Source organism: Anolis sagrei, chromosome 2 (genome assembly GCF_037176765.1).
Source record: "Anolis sagrei isolate rAnoSag1 chromosome 2, rAnoSag1.mat, whole genome shotgun sequence".
In the NCBI taxonomy this organism is placed as follows: domain Eukaryota; kingdom Metazoa; phylum Chordata; class Lepidosauria; order Squamata; family Dactyloidae; genus Anolis; species Anolis sagrei.
In genome coordinates, this window is record NC_090022.1 from 280102079 (window position 1) to 280122633 (window position 20555).

The 20555-nt window shown below is 39.8% G+C and overlaps 1 protein-coding gene across 3 annotated transcripts in view; it reads right to left on the minus strand.

Moving 5' to 3' along the window:
- Positions 1-20555, minus strand: part of RAI14 (retinoic acid induced 14) — a 167279-nt gene that overhangs the window by 19903 nt on the left and 126821 nt on the right. For all 3 annotated transcript variants that reach the window (XM_060761372.2, XM_060761371.2, XM_060761370.2), the window contains exons 4-10: positions 14892-14980; positions 13142-13206; positions 10230-10287; positions 8901-8971; positions 6550-6656; positions 3439-3617; positions 1151-1179 (exon numbers count right to left, since the gene is read on the minus strand). In XM_060761372.2, the coding sequence (XP_060617355.2) occupies positions 1151-1179; positions 3439-3617; positions 6550-6656; positions 8901-8971; positions 10230-10287; positions 13142-13206; positions 14892-14980 (598 nt within the window). The remainder of the gene's footprint in view (positions 1-1150; positions 1180-3438; positions 3618-6549; positions 6657-8900; positions 8972-10229; positions 10288-13141; positions 13207-14891; positions 14981-20555) is intronic.

Consider the following 20555-nt stretch of genomic DNA (forward strand, 5'->3'; position numbering starts at 1 on the left):
ATTCATAAAGGTAAAGGTAATGGGTTTCCCCTGACATTAAGTCCAGCTGTGTCCAACTCTGGAGGATGGTTCTCATCTCCTTTTCTAAACCGAAGAGCCGGCGTTGTCCGTAGACAACTCCAAGCTCATGTGGCCGGCATGACTGCATGGAGTGCGGTTACCTTCCCACCAGAGCTGTACTGGGGGGTGGTGCTCATCCCCATTTCTAAGTCGAAGAGCCAGCATTGTCCTCCAAGGTCATGTGGACAGCATGACTGCATGGAGAGCCGTTACCTTCTTGCTGAAGCGGTATCTATTGATCTACTCACATTTTTATGTTTTAGAACTGCTAGGTTGACAGAAGCTGGGCTAACAGCGGGAGCTCACCCCAGATTTGAACTTGCAACCTGTTGATTCGCTATTTCAGCATCTCAGCGGTTTAACCTACTGCGCCCTTATCCATAGCTAATAACAAACATGATTTGGTACAAATTTGGGGTTTTTATAGTTCCAATTAGGGTATATTTAGAGGAAGGAAACTGTGGTGGAGTTTCAATTTTCCTCGTTATGAGATGCATAACGAGGAAAATCTCAGTTGCATGATGCTTTTATTGTAGGACACCCATCAGCCCCCCGTGTTTTTGCACTATCACCTGTTACTAGTCATTCTGTTCTGATACCATAGCAAGCCAGAGACTGCTTCTGGATAATGAGAAAATAGGGATGATGATAACCTATGGTCCACAATCCATGTTCTATATTCGCATGCATGTTATGCCTTTGCTCAGTGGATTTGAACATCACATTGTTAGCCCAATTTGGTTAAGTGCTGTCCAAACAGCCTCAACTCCAATTTCTGCACACAAAGTGGAATCATACACCACAAAATGGCATAAGAAATCAGCCCATATTAGTAAACTAATTTTGTGCTTCCAAAGTCCTTTGCAACTTACAGTAACCTGAAGGCAAACCTATCATGGGGTTTTCTTGGCCAAGTTTGTTTAGGAAGGATTTGCCATTGCCTTCCATTCAATCCTGATACAATCACAATCAGTTTGCAGGAGCCAATAAAGGAATTCAATAAAGCTGCACATAGAGCTCAAAACATTGGCAGATTGGAATTCCTAAGAATTTCTTTATCTAAAAGTGCAAGTGTCTTAGTTCGTTTTACCTGTTTTGACCTTGCTGGTGACTTGGCATCTGCAAAAGAGAAAGAGAATACTACGCTTTATACATACAATATGAGATATTTGAGAGATATTTGATATATTTACAGTTTAACCTTAAACCCATGGTTATTTAGAAGTCAATCACACTGATATCAACAACATTCAACTTGATATCAATATTGTTTATTATTTATCTGCTTTTATTTTTAATTATTATTTAAAACCTATCTAAAGACCTATTTCTTCCAGCAGGCCTACTCAGCTAATTTGAAGCATGAATTTTAAACTCGTTTCTTGTGGTACTTAATTTGTGTATCTTAATATGTATTTTATAGAAATACGATTTAAATATGTATTTTTATAGAATATATTTTAATTTAAAAATGTTTTTGCGTTTTAATTATGCTGAAATCTGCCTCGAGCCATGAGGAGAAGTAAGTAAGAAATTAAATTATTATTATTTGATACAAGAGTAGTACACAGCAAACAAGATCACTATGCTGGCTTTTGTATTCGTTCACATGTTGGACACTTCCCAAGTGTCTAGGACTGTGTGATATATCAGTGAATAATGTGTGCAGATCCCAGTAGGGTGGCCTTTTGCAGCTGACAGATGGCAATTGTTTTTAAGTGCAGGCCAAAGTCTTTAGGCACTGCACCCATTGTGCCGATCACCACTGGCACCACCTTTACTTGGCTTGTACCAGAGTCTTTTCAGTTCTATATTTAAATCCTCATATCATGTAAGCTTTTCTAGTTGCTTCTCGTCAATTCTGCTGTCACCTGGGATTGCAACATTGATGATCCATATTTGTTTTTTCCCCACGATTGTGAGGTCAGGAGTATTGTGCTCCAATTATCAGTCTGAATTCAGAAGTCCCCAAGTAGTTCATTTTCTGTAGCTTTTTCAGGCTTGTGATTCCACCAGTTCTTTGTCACTGGCAGATGGTATTTGTGGTACAAGTTCCAATGGATCATCTGAGCAACGGTGTTATGCCTCTGCTTGTAGTCCATCTGCGTGATCTTCTTGCAGCAGTTGAGCATGTGATCCATCATTTCTTCTGCTACCTTACAGACTACACTTGGGATCTGTTGCTGACTTTTCAATTCTAGCTTTGATGGCATTTGTTCTAATTGCTTGTTCTCGGACTGCAAGAATCAGGCCCTCGGTCTCCTTTTTCTATTTGTGAGCCACATCCATGTTTTTTCCATTATTATAAAAAAAAGTAAAGGTGAAGATTCTCCCCTGACTTTAAGTCCGGTCGTGTCTGACTCTGGGGTGTGGTGCTCATCTCCATTTCTAAGCTGGAGAGCTGGCGTTGTCCATAGACACCTCCAATGTCATATGGCTGGCATGACTGCATGGAGCAGCGTTACCTTTCCGCTGGAGCGGTACCTATTGATCTACTCACATTTGCATGTTTTCGAACTGCTAGGTTGGCAGAAGCTGGGGCTGACAGCAGAAGCTCATGCTGCTCCCCGAATTCGAACCTGAAACCTTTCTGTCAACAAGCTCAGCAGCTCAGCAGTTTAACCCACTGCACCACCAGGGGCTCCATTGTTATTATTCCTTGTAAATTTTGCTCTCATTTATTTCCAGGAACTGTTATTATTATTTATCCAAACGATATCCTGCTTTTCTGCTTATGCAGGACTCATGGTATGCTGCAGGATTTATAGAGAAATGCATGTAGAAACTTACAGACTCACAACCGAACCTCTGTGTGCTTTATATAATGCATCTATCCTTCAGCAAACACTTTTTGGAGTAAGTTCTTGTAGATTTTTTTGGGCTATATGGCCATGTAGAGGCATTTCTCCTGACGTTTCGCCTGCATCTATGGCAAGCATCCTCAGAGGTGAGGTCTGTTGGAACTGGGAAAAAGGGTTTATATATCTGTGGAATGACCAGGGTGAGACAAAGCACTTTTGTCAGTTGGGCTAGGTGTGAATATTTCAAATGACCACTTTTTGGAGTCTAATCAAATTATTTGTTACAATAGCCCACTGTAAACAATCTATTATAAAACTGCTTTTCATTGTAACCCCTAAACTTGCTCTCCCCAGTTGTCTTCAATTATGCTAAAAGAAGCATTTGTCACAAAGTTTTAATCATAATTCTTCTTGATAACCAATACTGGAAGATTTTGTAGTTCATCTGAAGCTTGGTTCAGTGTGAAACATAACTTTGCTGAAACATTAAGTAAGGCAAGCAAAACAGACTAGGGAGCAAGAGAACGCAGACACAGCTAGTGCCATTTTAGGAAGAGTTGAAGAAACTTAGACATACCAGCGTCTTGAACAATTTTTGACTGAAGGAGGCTCTGAACACTGGTATTTTCAGAGAGCATGGCATAATGTAGGGCATTGTGTCCAAGTGCGTCAGCCAAATTTACATCCGCGCCTTTTCGGATCAGGGCTTCCACAATGCTGAGATTTCCAGCTTCACATGCCAGCATGAGAGCAGTTCTGGAGAAAGTAGGAAGACAGGAAACATAAAGAAGAGAAATGGGGATAGGAGGCTAACTTCTTTAAGAGAACTCCTACAGGTCAAACATATCCAAGTTCAAAACAGTGCAAAAGTCTACCCATCTGATTCACTTCTAGCCGGAAGAGAGCTCACAGACAGAGAAAATGTCTGAGAACAGGACCAGTGTGTATAAACATCTATGGCATGCATACATATATGCATGTATATATGTTTTGTTTATAAACAGCATCTCTTAGGCAGGGCTGTGGAGTTGGATTTGGAGTCAAGGAACTGGAAGCACTTCTGGGCAGTTTGAGTTGATAGGAATATACTAATTTTGATTCCAGCCTCAAAATAACAACTTACATTATTCCATGTCTATTTTGTTGCACACTTCATTGGAATGCTGGAAAGTGTTCTTGTTCAGAAAATGTAATTAAATAAATATATATCCTATGTTTAAACATATAATGTCTAAATGTGTTTTTATTACTACTGTAGTTGTCGTCATCTAATGAGTGCCGGTTGTGAGCCTCCCTGAGTCAACCCTCAAGGGTGAGAAGGATAGGATATAAATGTCTGAAATAATAATAATAATAATAATAATAATAATAATAATATGATTCTAATGGTGAATTGTCCCATGCTACCGCTTTGCTGCAGGAAATTTGTCATTACCAATTAATATACATTTGCCATTTATGAAGAAGTGAGAGTTGGGACAGGAGAAATGGCGATGAGTTATAATCTAAGTCAGGGATCCACAAACTTTTTGAACAGAGGACCAGGTCACAGTCCTTCAAACTGTTGGAGGGCCAGATTATAATTTGAATATATATATATATATATATATATATATATATATATATATATATGTGTGTGTGTGTGTGTGTGTGTGTGTGTGTGTGTGTGTATGTATGAATAAATTCCTATGCACACATCACATATCTTATTTGTAGTGCAAAAAAACCCAATAATTAAAATGAAGAACAATTTTAACAAATATAAACTTATTAGTATTTCAATGGAAAGTGTGGACCTGCTTTTGGCTGATGAGAGAAGGATTGTTGTTTTTGTGGTGTGCTTTCAAGTCATTTCAGACTTAGGTTGACCCTGAGCAAGGACCGGGTAAATGACCTTGGAGGGCCGTATCCGGCCCCCAGGCCCTAGTTTGAGGACCCCTGATCTAAGTTTTGGTGGGTGAACCCCACAGCCTTGATCTTGGGGTGGAACCTTATTAGAATGTGTGTTTCAATCTCTGCATAGGGAAATGCCTTATACTCAGTCAGATCCATGGTCCACCTAATGTAACATCTCAATATTGTTGGCATTGACTGGAAGCTGCTTTTCAGGATTTCATGGTAGATTCTCTCCAACTTCTACCTGTAAGAAGCTAGAGCAGGCATGGGCAAACCTGAAATTTTGGACTTCAACTCCCAAAAATCTCAGCCAGTTTACCAGCTGTTAGGAATTGTGGAAGTTGAAGTCCAAAACATGCCTGCTCTAGCTTCCACAGGTAGAACTGAGAGAGCATTGGGCATGAAATCTTGAAAAGCTGCTTCCCGTCAATGCCAACAATATTGGTATGTTATGTTAGATGGACCATGTCTCTGACTGTGTATAAGGCTTTACCATACGCAGACCCAAACTCTTGTCTCAACTGTATTTAGCTGTAAAGGATTACAGGCTTAGATCCAATACAAGCATAGCTTTTGCATGTTAGCATGTAAGCCTGGAATGGTTTTATCTTGGCAAGATGTCATGGGGATGAGGCCATATTTTGGCCTACAGCTCCCTCAACCAACATGGCCAATGATAAGAGACAGCACACAGAACTCTATTTTAACTTTTGTGGTAATACCTTCTTGGCAAAAAACCCGTTAAAAGCATAGTTGGCATTACATACTTCAGTATACCAGAAGCCTGTTGGGAGGTGCAAAGAGCACACAAAAAGAGTGAAAATATTGAAATGGAGAACTATGGTGATAATGCTGAATTTTTCCAAAATGGGTTTCTCACCAAGAAGAAAGAAATAGCTTTTACAAAGGCATCATTTTGCACATAGCTTTCAAGCCAACGTACCAAAGGCAGTTAAGAGCTAGTTTATTCACATCTAAGTCATGGTGTAAAACACTTCTAGTGAGCGAATGAATAAGATAAACAGCACAAAGTACACAGTAAAGAAAAATAAGCTCTTCTTGTCCAAATATTTTAATTATGGATCAAGCAAAAGCTACTTCTCCAAAATCTGAAAAAAACAGTTAGGGCACAAATCTGGTTTGCATATGTCGGGGACAACCTAGATGTCAAGAGAAGTTACTTTTCTGTTGCTAATACAGTTGAGGTTTTATTACCTATCTTACATTGTCTCTTGTCCCTATTTCTCAAGTGGCTGAAAAAGACTTCTGACTGCATTGAAATCCCTCCAGAGTCCAGACCATCTTAACTGACAGGAGGTGACATCTGAGGCAAAATGTTACCTAATTCAGACAGTAGTAAAGTTTTGAAAGCTTGGAATTTTTTTTGGTACATTTTAGTTGGCCCAGTAAAAGTTATTACTGTTTGGTGTATTTTGTTTCATTTTGTTGCAATTCAGTGAAGTTCATGCAAATATCAGCTATACTATTTGACTAAAACTGAAAAGGTTCCGAAAAAGCCCAAGAAAAGTAAGTTACTTTAGTATTGCATGCCTTTTAAACTTTTTTTTTACTTACAGCAACCCCCCAAAAACAAAAACAAAACTATTGTGGGGTTTTCTTGGCAAGACTTGTTCAAAGGGGTTTGCCTTTGCCTTCCTCTGAGGCTGAGAGAGTACGACTTGCCAAGATCACCCATTGGTTTTCTATGTCTGAATGGGTATTTGAACCAGTCCCCAGAATCGCAATCCAATACTCGAACCACTACATTGCACAGGCTCAGGTTTAGTAATACCTTCCATTTTTGTCCCTGGAATTGATATCTGCTCCATGTTCCAGAAGGTATTTGCATGCTTCTGTGTGCCCATTTTGTACTGTAAGTAACAAAGAGATATTCCCATCCTAGCAGAAGGAAAAAGAGATGAAACACTGTAAGTTAGTCATTTAAGCAAATTTTAAGATATTATGGTTAGTTCAGAAGCATATACAGTGTTCCCTCACTTATTGCTGGGGTTACGTTCCAGGACCTAATGATGTAGGGATGCTCTATTTGTTTTAATATTCATACATTTAATATTCATACATTATTTTAGTAGTTATACACTATTTTAAGTCTTTATAAACTTAAAATAAAGTGAAGGAAAGGAAGAAAAGGCCCTTCAAGGCTGGAGGGAGGACTGAGGAGGGAAAGTGCCTCGGAGAGCGGCGGTGGCAAAACCCCACAAAACAGCAAAAATACCATGATATTTATTTTAAATTAATATTTTTTTAAATCCGTGAAACAGCGATTCTGCAATAAGCGAACCACAAAGTAGCAAGGGAACACTGTACTACAAACCAGAACCATACTTCATATGTATGAGAAACTATCACGTATACACAAAACTGTATTGTGGGGACATTTCTAGAAATGCATGAAAATATTGGTGTGCACAATTTATTTATTTATTTTATTCTGGTCATGGACTGTAATAAATGTTTATTATTATTAATTTGTCTTCTTTTGCCGAAATCTGTGGATTACAATAGATGGGTTTTTTTTAGAAGTTTAACCAAACAAATTGCTCAATCACTGAGTAAGAGCTAGTCAAGGACCAACTGATACTAATTTTGACAAGGTCTTTGTGCACAATTGACTGACTTAGAAGAAGCAGCTATCTGCAGACTCATCTGGTTCCTTCTCTTTCAGTTCAAACTGGTCATTATAAAACACTGACATTTTTAAGAAACGGGCTGAATTGGTTTCTGAGCTTTAGCACAGCTGGTTAATCGCCAGCAGCAATAGATCTTACCAGTCAAAAGGTTGGCAGTTAGAAGCCCGGGTCAGGGTGAGCACCCGACCTTCAGCCCGGCTTACTATCCACTAAGCAGTTCAAAAACAGTTTTGAGCTGTGAGTAGAGAAATTAAGCACCACTTAAGTGGGGAGGTATTTTACGGCACCATAAAGGAAATACAACCGGGATTGTGGTGCAGCTGGCTGAGTGTCAGCTGCATTAAGATCACTCTGACCAAAAGGTCATGAGTTCGAAGCCAGCCCGGGCTGGAGTGGGTGTCCAGCCATTGTGTAGCCTGTTGTCAACCTTTGCAACCCGAAAGACAGTTGTATCTGTCAAGTAGGAAAATAAGGTACCACCTTGTGTGGGAGGCTAAATTAACTAATTTATAAAGAAAAAAGACTCTGGGGAATGTGGAATGCGGAAGAACTTCATCACTGTCGCTGATGGACGATGAAAAGCAGCAGCTCCCCTGGCGGCCAGAAAAAAAAAAGTTAAATAGCCTTGGTGTATTGTCTGTTATATGTTGTTTGTCAAACTGGCATTGAATGTTTGCCATATATGTGTATACTGTAATCCGCCCTGAGTCCCCTGCGGGGTGAGAAGGGCGGAATATAAAAACTGTAAATAAATAAATAAATACCAGAACATGCTGGCAATCAAAGGAAGGAGGAAGTCTGTGATGAAAGGCTCTTCATCATAGAGGATGGAGCGACAGCACCCCCTGTGGCTGAAATTGAGCACAACCTCCAGGACGCCGAAGTTGTGAAAAGTGCTGATATAATACCATCTGTTGTCTGTCCCGTCTGTTTAACGGCATTGAATGTTTGCCGTGTATGTGTTCTGTGATCCACTCTGAGTCCCCTTTGGAGTGAAAAGAGTGGAATATAAATACTGTAAATAAATTTCCTTCCTTTCTCCTCATCCCTTGTTGCTTTCATGTCACAACAACTTGTGGTTGAAGAGTAGGGTAAAAATCGTTCTTTCCAATGGAGCCACTCTCACAGAGCAAGTGTGAAAACACAAAATCAACCACTCATAATCTCTGTAACTCCCATGTTGTAACTCCAATGTCGGAGATCCCTGTTAAGGCAGGCTGATAGTTTATATAGGAGGCGAATCTACTGTTTGAAAGGGGCAATAAGCTATGCAATATACAGATACAGGTTTCTTTTCCAGACACTCTGCAGGCTAACTGGAAGTCATGTAGGGGACCAGCAAGAAGTTAATTTACCATAAAGAAAAGAAAAGAAATTGAATTAACCGCAAGCAACAATCCTAAAAGTTTCTAGAACAAGTTTTCATGAATAGAAATATAAGTAATAGCTTTCCCCCCAAAAATCTCTGTTTCCCGAGAGAATGAATACACACCGCATCTTTGACGTTAATTGGACATTTGTGTTCACACAAGAACTGAATTCCTTGAAGGCAGCCACACGCAGCTTAAAAACAACAAGAGTTGAAGAATTAAAAGGTTAAAAAAACACCTGTCAGATATACAAAAATACAATGAAAAGTATAGCATTACCCTAAAGATTATAAAATGAATGATAGTATGAATGAATGATTTTAATGGGTTATGCCATAACTCAGAGGTAAACAAGTTTTGCCCACCAGATATTTTGCACTGTAACTCCCCTGATCCTTGACTACTGATCATGGTGGTTAAGGCATTTTATATGGCTTGAAATATTTAAAGGGTACTAGGTGATCTACTCCTGTCACAATATATTTGTTCTTCTTCATGGTTTAGTAAGGTACTTAGTTCAACGCAAAGGTGCTTATGAGATACTTAGAAAAGAGCCCATTCAATTGCATTTTTTTTTTGCATTGGCTCCTATAGGTATGTTAATATTAAGAAAAAGGCTTATAAAGGACTGCAATTGCACTCTTATCCTACACAAAAATAAAACAAATTAGGAATGCTGATTGAGCCTTTCAGTCTGTCTCCAGCAGTGACCAACCAAAAATTAAGGTCATCATCATTACATCTGATATTCATTAAAGTTGGAAAAATTACTTATTGGATTACAATTCCAAGAATCTCCAAAGCAATGGGTATCTGGGAATTGTTGTCACCCAAGAAAAGAATGCAACTGGGGAACCATGCTTGTATACTTCCTGGTTGCAAAATTGGGTTGTTCGTTCTTCAACTTGTGTAAGGAGGTATTAAATTCCTCTATATCTCTAGCAATGCAATGATAGAACATGCACATTGATCCAGCAAGTGTACACAGCTTTGCTTTCCCTTTCCACAGACTGTCTTGTGAGGTGCACTGTAATGTTCCCACCCACAAGATAGAACTACCTGCTGCATCACCATCAGGTCAGGCACTTCTACCCTACCTCTTAAGGCAGTGGTTCTCAACTTGTGGGTCCCCAGATTTTTTGGCCTTTCAACTCCCATAAATCCTAACAGCTGGTAAGTTGGCTGGGATTTCTGGGTGTTGTAGGCCAAGGTTTGTCCTAAGGTTTGTTTTAGATCTTCCAATTCCACATATTTATCTTGACCAGAGCTTTCTGCTCCACAGGACCTCAATCCCTAGCCCCAAAGAACTTAAACCATCTTGGGTCCCATGTTGAGAGAAAAGTGGGAGAAAAATAAAAGGGAATCCAATTTTCCAAACCCAAATGAAATTGAAAACATGGACGAAGCAAGGGCAGGGATCTAACAAGAATGTAATGGTACAGGCAAGGTACCTGCATAATGTAAAGCTGTTTTCCCAGAGTTGTCTATGTTCTCAGTTGGACATTTAGCCTGTAGAAAAGGAGACAAAAAAAGGTGAGGTAAGGAAAGAAAAGCATTTTTGTAATAAGTACATTTTCTTTTGTCTTCCAAAGAACAACAAAAAATCCTTCCAATAATCAGTACGAAAAGGGGGAAAAGAAGGGTAAGATGGGGACCATAAAAAGATATAGCATATATGTTGTGGAGCCATGCAAGTTAAGATCATTTGGCTGCAAAGAATTTTCAAGTTTCCTATCATTTTTGGTGAATTGCTTTTATGAAGGTACCGAAGAAGTTCTGAATGGCACTGAAATCTTCTTAATGAGTGCTACTTGAGCCATATGAGCCCCCAGTGATGCATCGGGTTAAACGACTGAGCTGCTAAACTTGCTGACCAAAAGATCAGTGGTTTGAATCTGCAGAGGAATGTCAGCTCCCGCTGTTAGCCCTAGCTTCTGCCAACCTAGCAGTTTGGAAACATGCAAATGTGAGTAGATTAATAGGTACTGCTTTGGCAGGAAGGTAACAGCGCTCCATGTAGTCATGCCAGCCACATGCCCTTGGAGGTGTCTATGGACAACGGCGGCACTTTGGCTTAGAAATGGAGATGAGCACCAACCCAGAGTCAGACTTGACTAGACTTAATGTCAGGGGAAACTTTTACCTTTACTTGAGCTACATAATGTGGGGGACCAGCAGAAGTTTCCTTCCAGTTTTCCAATAATTTAGGAATACAACTGTTTCTTTCTTCCTTGTGGATAGACAGCCAATAACTAGCAGACTAGCACAGATTGCCACTTTGAGCAGCACTGTTTTAGAAGACTGGCACAAATATGGTTTTAGGGTGGAAACTTAGGACACCTCTACAACAGGAATGGGCAAACTTGGGCTGTCCAGGTGTTTTGGACTTCAACTCCCACAATTCCTAACAGCCTCAGACACTTTCCCTTTCCCCCTCAGCCGCTTAAGTGACTGAGGCAGTTAGGAATTGTGGGAGTTGAAGTCCAAAACACCCAGATGGCCCAAGTTTGCCCATGCCTGATCTATACTGTAGAATTAATGCAGTTCGACACCACTTAAATTGCCATGGCTCAATCATTTGGAATCATGTGCATTGTAGTTTTGTAGGATCTTTAGCTTTCTCTTCCAAAGAGTGCTGATACCTCAGCAGACTATAAATCCCAGGATCCCATAGCACTGAGCCATTTCAGGAAAGTATTGTCAAACTCCAATAATTTACAATGTTGAGGTAACCTTGCTTTATTTTGTAGCCTTAGTGTTGAAGGAAGAGCTTGAAAATGCTATTTTGGGAAGCTGAAATTCTCAGAACGCTCCAGTCAGCATGGTTAAGGGAATTCTGGGGGTTGTAATCCCCCCACCACCACTATTCTTCCAAGCACTTGATCTACAAGGACGATGAGCAGATTATCCTTGGCTTGTTAAAAGTGGAAGTACAGCCTAAGCAAGAGATGTGAGTAATGGCATAAAAATGGACTCGAAAATCTGTAGAGAAAACATAAGGTCTGTCTTATGTCTAATAGTTCTTTCCAAAAAGAAAATGAAACCCTTCTCACAGGTAAACATGAGGAAGGTATTTGAATATCAATATACATACAAATATAGAGGCCAATCCATCATTTCAGACACACTACCAAATGCATTAGCAGACAAATCAGACAAGAACTATTTTTAGTTGGGAAACTGAACCATCTTCCAGAATAAACACGGTGTTTGTTTTGGCAACTACAACACTCATTACTCTTTAGTCCCACATTCAAACAGTTCTCCCAGATGCTACATCGTGTATACATACCATATGTATCTATAGTGGATCCCTACCTACTAGATCGTCATAGCCAACATCAAGCTGTGGCTCAGGCTTCAAGATCAATCCTACCTTTCTCTGTTGGCAGACAAAGCTCTGCATACTACACAAAGTATTTTGAGTTTCCTTGCAAACTAGTCTGTTGTGGATACTTTCTTATTGCCAGTAGTAGAATAAGACTATTGGATACCAAACTATTGGATACCAAACCAAGAAACATCAAGGTTGGTTTGACAAAAATGACAACGAAATCCAACAGCTATTTGACAAGAAAAGGAAAGCCTTCCAAACATTGCAGAGAGACATCAACTGTGCTGCTAAAAAAAAAAAAAAGATCTACGCCAGTGCAAAAGCTGAGGTCCAAGAAAGGACAAGAGAACTCAAGAACATCTGGTGGACAAAGAAGACTGAAGAAATCCAACACCTGGCGGGTAAACATGATGCTCAGGGATTTTTCAAAGTCACAAAGGTCATCTATGGACCAAGAAACCATGGCATACAGCCTCTACACTCATCAGATGGAACCAAACTTCTGAAGGACAAAAATCAATTGCACTACGTTTGAAAGAACACTACCAAAGTCTCCTGAATTGCAGCTCCAATGTGGTCAAAGAGGTTCTCTCACAAATCTCACAACAACAAACTAGGGATGAGCTTGCAGTACTGCCTAGTTTGGAAGAAGTCAGCAATGCCATCAGCCAACAAAAAATAACAAAACAAAACGAAAACCAAGTAAAGTAAGAGCACTCCAATCAACTTCTATGCATGCATTATGGAGACTGACTGCATCTTATCCTCAGAAAGCCAAAGTCTTGTTTCACTCCTACCGACATCATTTAACTAGTTTTCAATAACTGAAGGAAACCAACGAAGGACAACTTTGTTTAAGGCTCTCTTGATTCTCATGGTCACAGGGTGCTTTATTAACACGATGAAGGATTTGACGGCAGACTCTTTTAACTCCCCCTTAAGGCTGTCTTAAAGAAAAACTTAAAAGCCTCCTTGTGTTTACCAGGAAATGGAAGTGTTACTGGAGAGAAACAAATGTAGATACTTCACCTGAAGCAGCCTCTTGATGCAATCTGGGTGTCTGTTCTTGGCAGCAAGATGTAAAGCGCTGTGCCCTGTGTAAACAGAAATCGATTTTAGATACTGAAAGTACAGTGAGATGTGTACAAAAATGGCACTTAGAATTTGGAGTAATGTGCAAGGAGTTTGCAGAGGACGACTGTGCCTCTCCAGAATAGGAGAACTTGCTTGTTCTCTGTTTAAGTGTACTGGTGATAAGGTGGTCAGTAGAGACCATGTTGGTTGGAGGATTTGAGGAGCTACAGCTCTCTCAAACTCCTTTTTCAAGTGATGTGTGTGTCCTGGATATGGGGGTAAATAAATGTATGTCAGGGAAGTCTTTTAATAAATAACAATTAAAATAGCTTTTAATTGTTATTTATTAATACGTATGTTATTTTTTTAATTGTATTAAGTTGATAACTCTTTATTGTTTGTTGTTTTTCCTACACTATTTTTGTATCTGTCACTTGTTGTAAGCCACCCCAAGTCCCTTCAGGAAGAGGAGTATAAATAAAATTGTATTATTATTATTATTATTATTATTATTATTAGTGCAACAAAAGTTCGGTATAATAATGTCTTAAAATAGTCACAAAAGGAATCCATTTGCGCATGCAGCTTGCTAAAAATTAAAGTTTAATGCATCTAGCGTGCCAAAAACTCACTACCTCCCTTCAAACCATTGCTAATGGATTAGAATTTGTGTATATCTATCATAATTCATCAGCTTCTCTTTCCAATATTCCTTTAATTTTGTTGCTGCCACCGAAGAATTGCTAACTTGGAGATCTGATCTGATGTCTGGGAAGGCTCAGCCTTCTACAACTGCTTTTGAGAATATTCCAATTTCTAACGTCATATTTGTTTCTCATTTATCCTCTGACATACAGAATACTTTTGGTCAGCATGTGTGTGTCTGTGCCTTCAACCTGCCTGTCAACTTACAGCAAACCCATGCATTTCATAGGGTTTTCTTAGGCAAGGAATACTCAGAGGTGGTTTTTGCAAGTTCCTTCCTCTGAAATATAGCCTACAGCATCTGGCCTTCATTAATGGTCTCCCATGTCTACTCCAGGCTATACATGGGGTCAAAATGAAAATGCTATTAGTCCCTCTCATCAATTTAAGCAGAGGTCCACTTAAAGTATCTGACAAAACCATGCTGACTGAGCTTAAATCATTGCGCATTTAAAAATTTACATTTACAGATCTGCATTAAAAAAAACCCAGTGGTTCTGTAGTTCTTAGACCAAAAAGAGGCTAGCGTGGATTTGAAGAACCTGCACTCAGTTGTCAATTCTTGTAGAATACAGGAACTGATTTCTGTCACTCAGACCTCAATGCACATTTTTGAAAAATTGAGTCCAAACGGTTTTTTTGGGGAAAAGACATGCTTGGGTGCTGTAGTTCATAAGAGGAGTGTGTGATGCTTTTATTTGAGATGACTAGAGAGATCGCACCCTGAAGAGCAGTTACTGATTAGAGGAAATAACCATGACTAAGGCACCTTAACAACTCAATCCAAAATATTCTCTCTCAATCTGATGGTAACTAGATGTGTTGGACATGCTGGCTGGAGGTGATGAGGTTGTAATTCAGGGCGTATTACAATCAGTTGGGGAAGATTGATGTAAGGCACCTGCATATGTTCATATATAAGTCTAGCCTGAAAAAGTCAACTATTTGTATATGCTGAGAAAAATAAAAGTGAGAGAAACACATACAAACACATGCATACCTGTCCCATCCTGTGAAGTTACATCCGCACCATGTGCCAACATGACCCTGATGCATTCTCCATGACCTTTGGAAGCAGCCAGGTGAAAACTGGAAAGGAAAGGAAAGGTTACAACTCATCTGGTTGTACCAGCTCATATGCATCTTCATCTTATCTTAGATCACTACAATATAAAAAAAAAACCAATATGCAGTATTTGCAATACACAATATCCTCAGACAAATAAAACAATGCATGAAATAAATATATGATAATTTATTTTTGGTCTATATCAGTGGTTCTCAACCTGTAGATCTCCAGGTGTTTTGGCCTACAACTCCCAGATATCCCAGCCAGTTTACCAGCTGTTTGGATGTCTGGGAGTTGAAGGTCAAAACATCTGGGGACCCAGAGGTTGAGAACCACTGGTCTATATGGAATGCATGGGAGGCTGCAACTGTAATACAAAAAATACTTAAGAACCTAAGAATTTGTCATCAGGTCAGTTCCAATATCACAAAGACAGTCATTCCACGAGCGACTTGAGGAATTGCAAGTCACTTCTGGTGTGAGAGAACTGGCTGTCTGCAAGGACATTGCCCAAGGGACTCCCGGATGTTTGATGTTTTACCATCCTTGTGGGAGGATTCTCTCATGTCCCCGCATGGGGAGCTGGGGCTGACATAGGGAGTTCATCCACGCTCTCCCTAGATTCGAACCGTCAACCTGTCCGTCTTCGGTCCTGCCGGCACTAGAGTTTAACCCATTATGCCACTGTGGGCTCCTCACAAAGTGGGTGTCAACTCATTAAATGTCCTGCTATGAAAACTGAAATTAGACCCAGTATCACACAGAACCATGAAGGTGGGACACTCCAGATGACTCACGGACAAAGCAGGACTACAAAGGAGAAGACAGTTCTCTTGTGATTTTAAATTCTTCACACATCTATTCTCAGTATTCTCACCCTTACGATTACAGTTGCATTGCTTTTCAATACAGAGCACTCCTTGGAAAAATGCAAAGGCTTTGTAGTAAGCTGTGTAGTTCAGTTTAACATAGATTAAGATGTCTGGGAACCATTGCCACTCGTCTCTTTCAGGAAGGGAGTTGTCAAGTGCACAGGGTTCATATATAATATCAAGCTTACTACTCAATACATTCTTGAGTATACTTATTGCTAACCTGACTCAAGAGCAGAGTATAGTCAGGTGTTTATAAAAGCCTACAAATCGCTATCAGGGGAAAATGAGTAATTTACACACACATGCAATGTTGATCCCTGATCAGCTTAACAGTCCTTTTTAGGTATTTCACGGTCTAGAAACTCTCTCCACAACTCCCACCCACTCTCCCTTGGGATGGGCAGGCTTTTCCAAATTCAACTGCAAGGAGCCTCATTGTTCATGTGGGTTATGGAGCAGAGAGGGTAATTTCCTTCATATCGAAGGTGGAGGGCTGAAGCAAGAAAGGCAATGACTCAGCTCAAGACCACCTACAGAGATGGGATTTTCACCGGTTTTCAAATGCTGGGAGGAAACGCTTGTGTGTTTTGTAAGAAAGGAAGAGTAAAAGTCCTACACAAGAGGAAAGGAATGTTTGAAACACAACGTAACAGTAATTATACAACAGAATCCAAATGGAAAATATGGAATGGCTCTGTACCTCTAGACTCATCTAAAGCTAAATATCTGTGGACTTGGTCATGTACAAGAAAACAAGTGACAACTTCATGAAAAAGTGTCACATAAATATACAGATAATGCACACACACATATAACACAGAATCAGCTTCCAAGTAGCATATTAAAAGTGACAGCACTATCAGTAATGTCATTTTTTGGGAGGTGACACACAATTCACTGCATAAATACAGTTAATGTTGAGTTGTTTTGCTGTAATGTAAACGTTACTTGTTTTTAGATGATCCTTTTGTAGGGGATTTCTTGAAGTTCTGCTATTTTAATGGCTTAAAAATGATGATACATTAACCCAAAATTTACAAATGTTGCAACTGGGTAGGACTGGAACCTGGATCTCTCAAATACCAGTTTAACCACCAATACTGGCTCACTTACCAATTAAATATAAGACTAAAAGGTAGTATCTAAAATTATTTTCTGTGTTGTAGTTTCACTTCGCATTTCCTCACCTCTAATGAAGCAACAGAAACATGCAATGGCAATGCATGTGTTATGAAGGGGGAACTGTCAGTGGTAGGGGGATAGCAGTAACTATAGCAGTGGGACCCTGGAGACCCACTGCAAATCATGCCTTCAATGAACATTATAATAGGTTAAGTCTGATGGGGAGGTATCCAAAAAGGAAAAGATTTTTAGATTTCCATGTTTTGCCTGTCCCTAATGCATATGACCTTATACATTACAGGATAGGGTTCATCATGAGGAAGGATGTGAATTTGGTGGCAGCTCCATGGTATGCTCAGCACCTAGTTACAAACACTACTTCAAGTTATCCTGGGTACTTCAGAGGTAGTGAGGATGCTTGCCATAGATGCAGGTGAAACGTCAGGAGAAAATGCCTCTAGACCATGACCATATAGCCCGAAAAAACCTACAACAACCCAGTGATTCCGGCCATGAAAGCCTTTGACACTACTTCAACTACTCACACAAGATGGCAAATAATAGTTTGAGACAAACCAAACAGCAAAATTTTCAAACATAAGCTGGGCCCCACATGCTTGCTGTTGCCATATATTGGGGTAGACAACTGCCCCTCCAGGGGCTTAAGGACTACAATTCCCAGAATTTCCCAACATCATCTATGTTGATTTTTTTATTGTGTCAGAAGTGACTTGAGAACACTCTGCAAGTTGCTTCTGGTGTGAGAGAATTGGCCATATACAGAGATGTTACACAGGGGATGCCCAGATGTATTGCTATTCTGCTGGGAGGCTTCTCTTATGTCCCCGGAAGCTAGAACTGACAAATGGGAGCTCACCCTATCTCACAGATTCAAACTGGCAACCTTCAGGTCAGCAACCCAACCTTCAGGTCAGCACTCCAGATGGCACAAGAGTTTAACCAATTGCGCCACCGTGGCTCCCATCTATGTTGATGAGGACTGATCACAGTTGTGAGCCAAAAAAATCCTGATGACCACAGTTGCCCACTCCTGCCATAGATAATGAGCAAATTAAGTGTTCAAAACCTATCTCATTCTTTGAAAAGAAAAATAATACGTGTTAAGATGCAATGGAGTCCAATGAAAGAATGCAATTTTGGATGGGAATTGATTTGGGCACAGCTGAGAACGAAAACTTTCTCATCATGGCACAAACAAATTCAAATATATAAACAGTTTGTTCTCAATGTTCCCCGAACCCTCACAACTTGCTTGGGCAAGAAGATACCACAAGATCCCAGCCAAAGGTACAACTCCTGACTTTGCTAGGAGAAGACATGGGGTAAACATTCAAACAAAAATCAAATCCATTAAACTCAAGAGAAGTTTACAAAAAGAAAGAGGAGCTGAAACGTGGAAACCACACTTCTAGGGTGTTTATATTTCAACAGCATTTGCTATAATTAAAACACTTGTATAGTAAAAACTTGGCTAAAGCAATGACAGCATTAAACTTTATGGCCAATTCCTTTGTTTGCATAGGGAACATTGCCAAGTGCAACACACTTCACTGTAATGGCTTGATTTCCACTTAAATACAAACAAGGGCAACAGAGGGCGAGAGAAGCCTCAGTGAAAGCTAAGTAAGAAAGCTCCCTTATTATCCATAATTCAGAGATCTGAGGATAACATGGTATTTGTCCATAATGCTAAATTGCTGAAGGGAAGGAAGATATTAATAAGACAGAAATCAGTTATCTGAATAGAATGCACCTTTTTCATTCTGGGATCTTTTCAGAAGACAGTATTTACTTGTGTGGATGCCTGCAAGATTTCCCAAATCTAATGCAAGTCTGAAAGTATGTCTAAGGAAAACAGTCCATCTGCCATCGTTAATTTTATCAGATTTCTACAGATCACACTAGACCTGAAGATCAACCACCCAGGAAAGGCTTGGCTTTGGTTTGGATATCACCAATAGATCAATCAAATCTTGTTTACAGGTACAGTAGTATAAGCTACTTTGTGAACTGACAGACTCTCAAGTCAGCATAGCCTCTGGCCACAAAGTTTAACAAGCTTATCTGCACAAGGAAAGTGAAAATAACTTCAGTACTCAGAAATCTATAAACTGAGTATCATTGGAATTTGTTATGATCTCGCACCAGCATTCTACATTATCCTGAAAGAATAATATTGTAGGTCTGGAGAACTAGAAAGTCTCTCTTCTGGCAACCCTTCCACACTTTACTCCAAAGTGGAACATCCATGGTAGGAAATACTTGCCTCCGCAGCAGCTAACAATGCCAACCAAACCAGAAGGAGTTTGGTTGCCATTCAATGTCATGAACTGAGTAAGCGTTGCTCACTCAGGCCAATGTGGTCCAGGAAACAATGCTAAAGTGATAACAGGGCAGCTTACAACAGAGGTACAATTCGATGCCGTAAATACATATAAAAACAAAACAACACATACTTTAAAATCACATAATTAAAACAATGAATCACATAATGAAACAATTACTTAAAATCACACAAGCCAAAAACATATACCAGGAGCCATTCCAATTGCCATTTGTATTGTTCATTATTTGCACCGAGACAACGATTATTGCACTGGGAATCACTGTGCAAACGCTTGGTTCCACAACCAGGATTTAACATGACCTTTGGCAGCCAGCCAATGTTGTTCATTTTGTAGAGGGCACAAATCAAGGGTGTATCCACACTGTAGAATTAATGCAGTTTGATACCACTTTAATGGCCATGGCTCAATGCTATGAAATTCTAGGAGCCATCAGCACACAACCTCAATGTTTCCGTAACATTCAGCCATGGCAGTTGAAGTGGTCTCAAACTGCATTAATTCTACCATGTTGAGGCTTTTCTGATTTTCTTAGTTGTGTGTGTGTCAAAACATTGTTTGACAAATCTGATTTTAAACATTACTTTTAGCTTGTTTTGTCTGCTTTGATTTGCTGTACATTTCCCTGGGAGATCTTGGCAGCTGAGAAGCAATAAACAAATACTTATGTAAGTAAATAAACTCTACAATTCTATGAATCTGGGTTGAGCTCTAGATATATTTAGTTTCAAATAAGCACCCTTTGGAGTACATGCTAGTTTCTGAGTGAAATCATCCCCTCTATAAAGCAAACTGTTTTCATCTCCGCTCCCTTCCCCCTTTTTCCTGATGTGTATGTATGCTCAGTCTCTTTTCAAAGATGCAGGATTTGCTTGCCAACAACTCCCCTGATTGATGGCCTCCTGAAGGACAAATAGCTCGACACAAGCAGACAAGATTGGAAAAAGAAAGATGCCAGGGCTGTCAGAGCCTCTACAACAGTGGTGATGATAAACTAGGATAAACCCCAAGAGACAGGAGTTGCTTATCACTATTTTAAGGATAGCCGGCCATATATATTAAGGCGTGCTCCCTTTTTCAGCTGCTATGGCTCTGAGCCCTTGGGCTTCCAGGAGAGTTGAAGGAAAGGACAGAATTCAGCCCCTTCCACTTTCTGCCTTTCACTCTAAGCTCAAGGACTCTTTTCGTCTGCAACTTACATTTCAACATGGCCAAACTAGTTGAAATCTCAA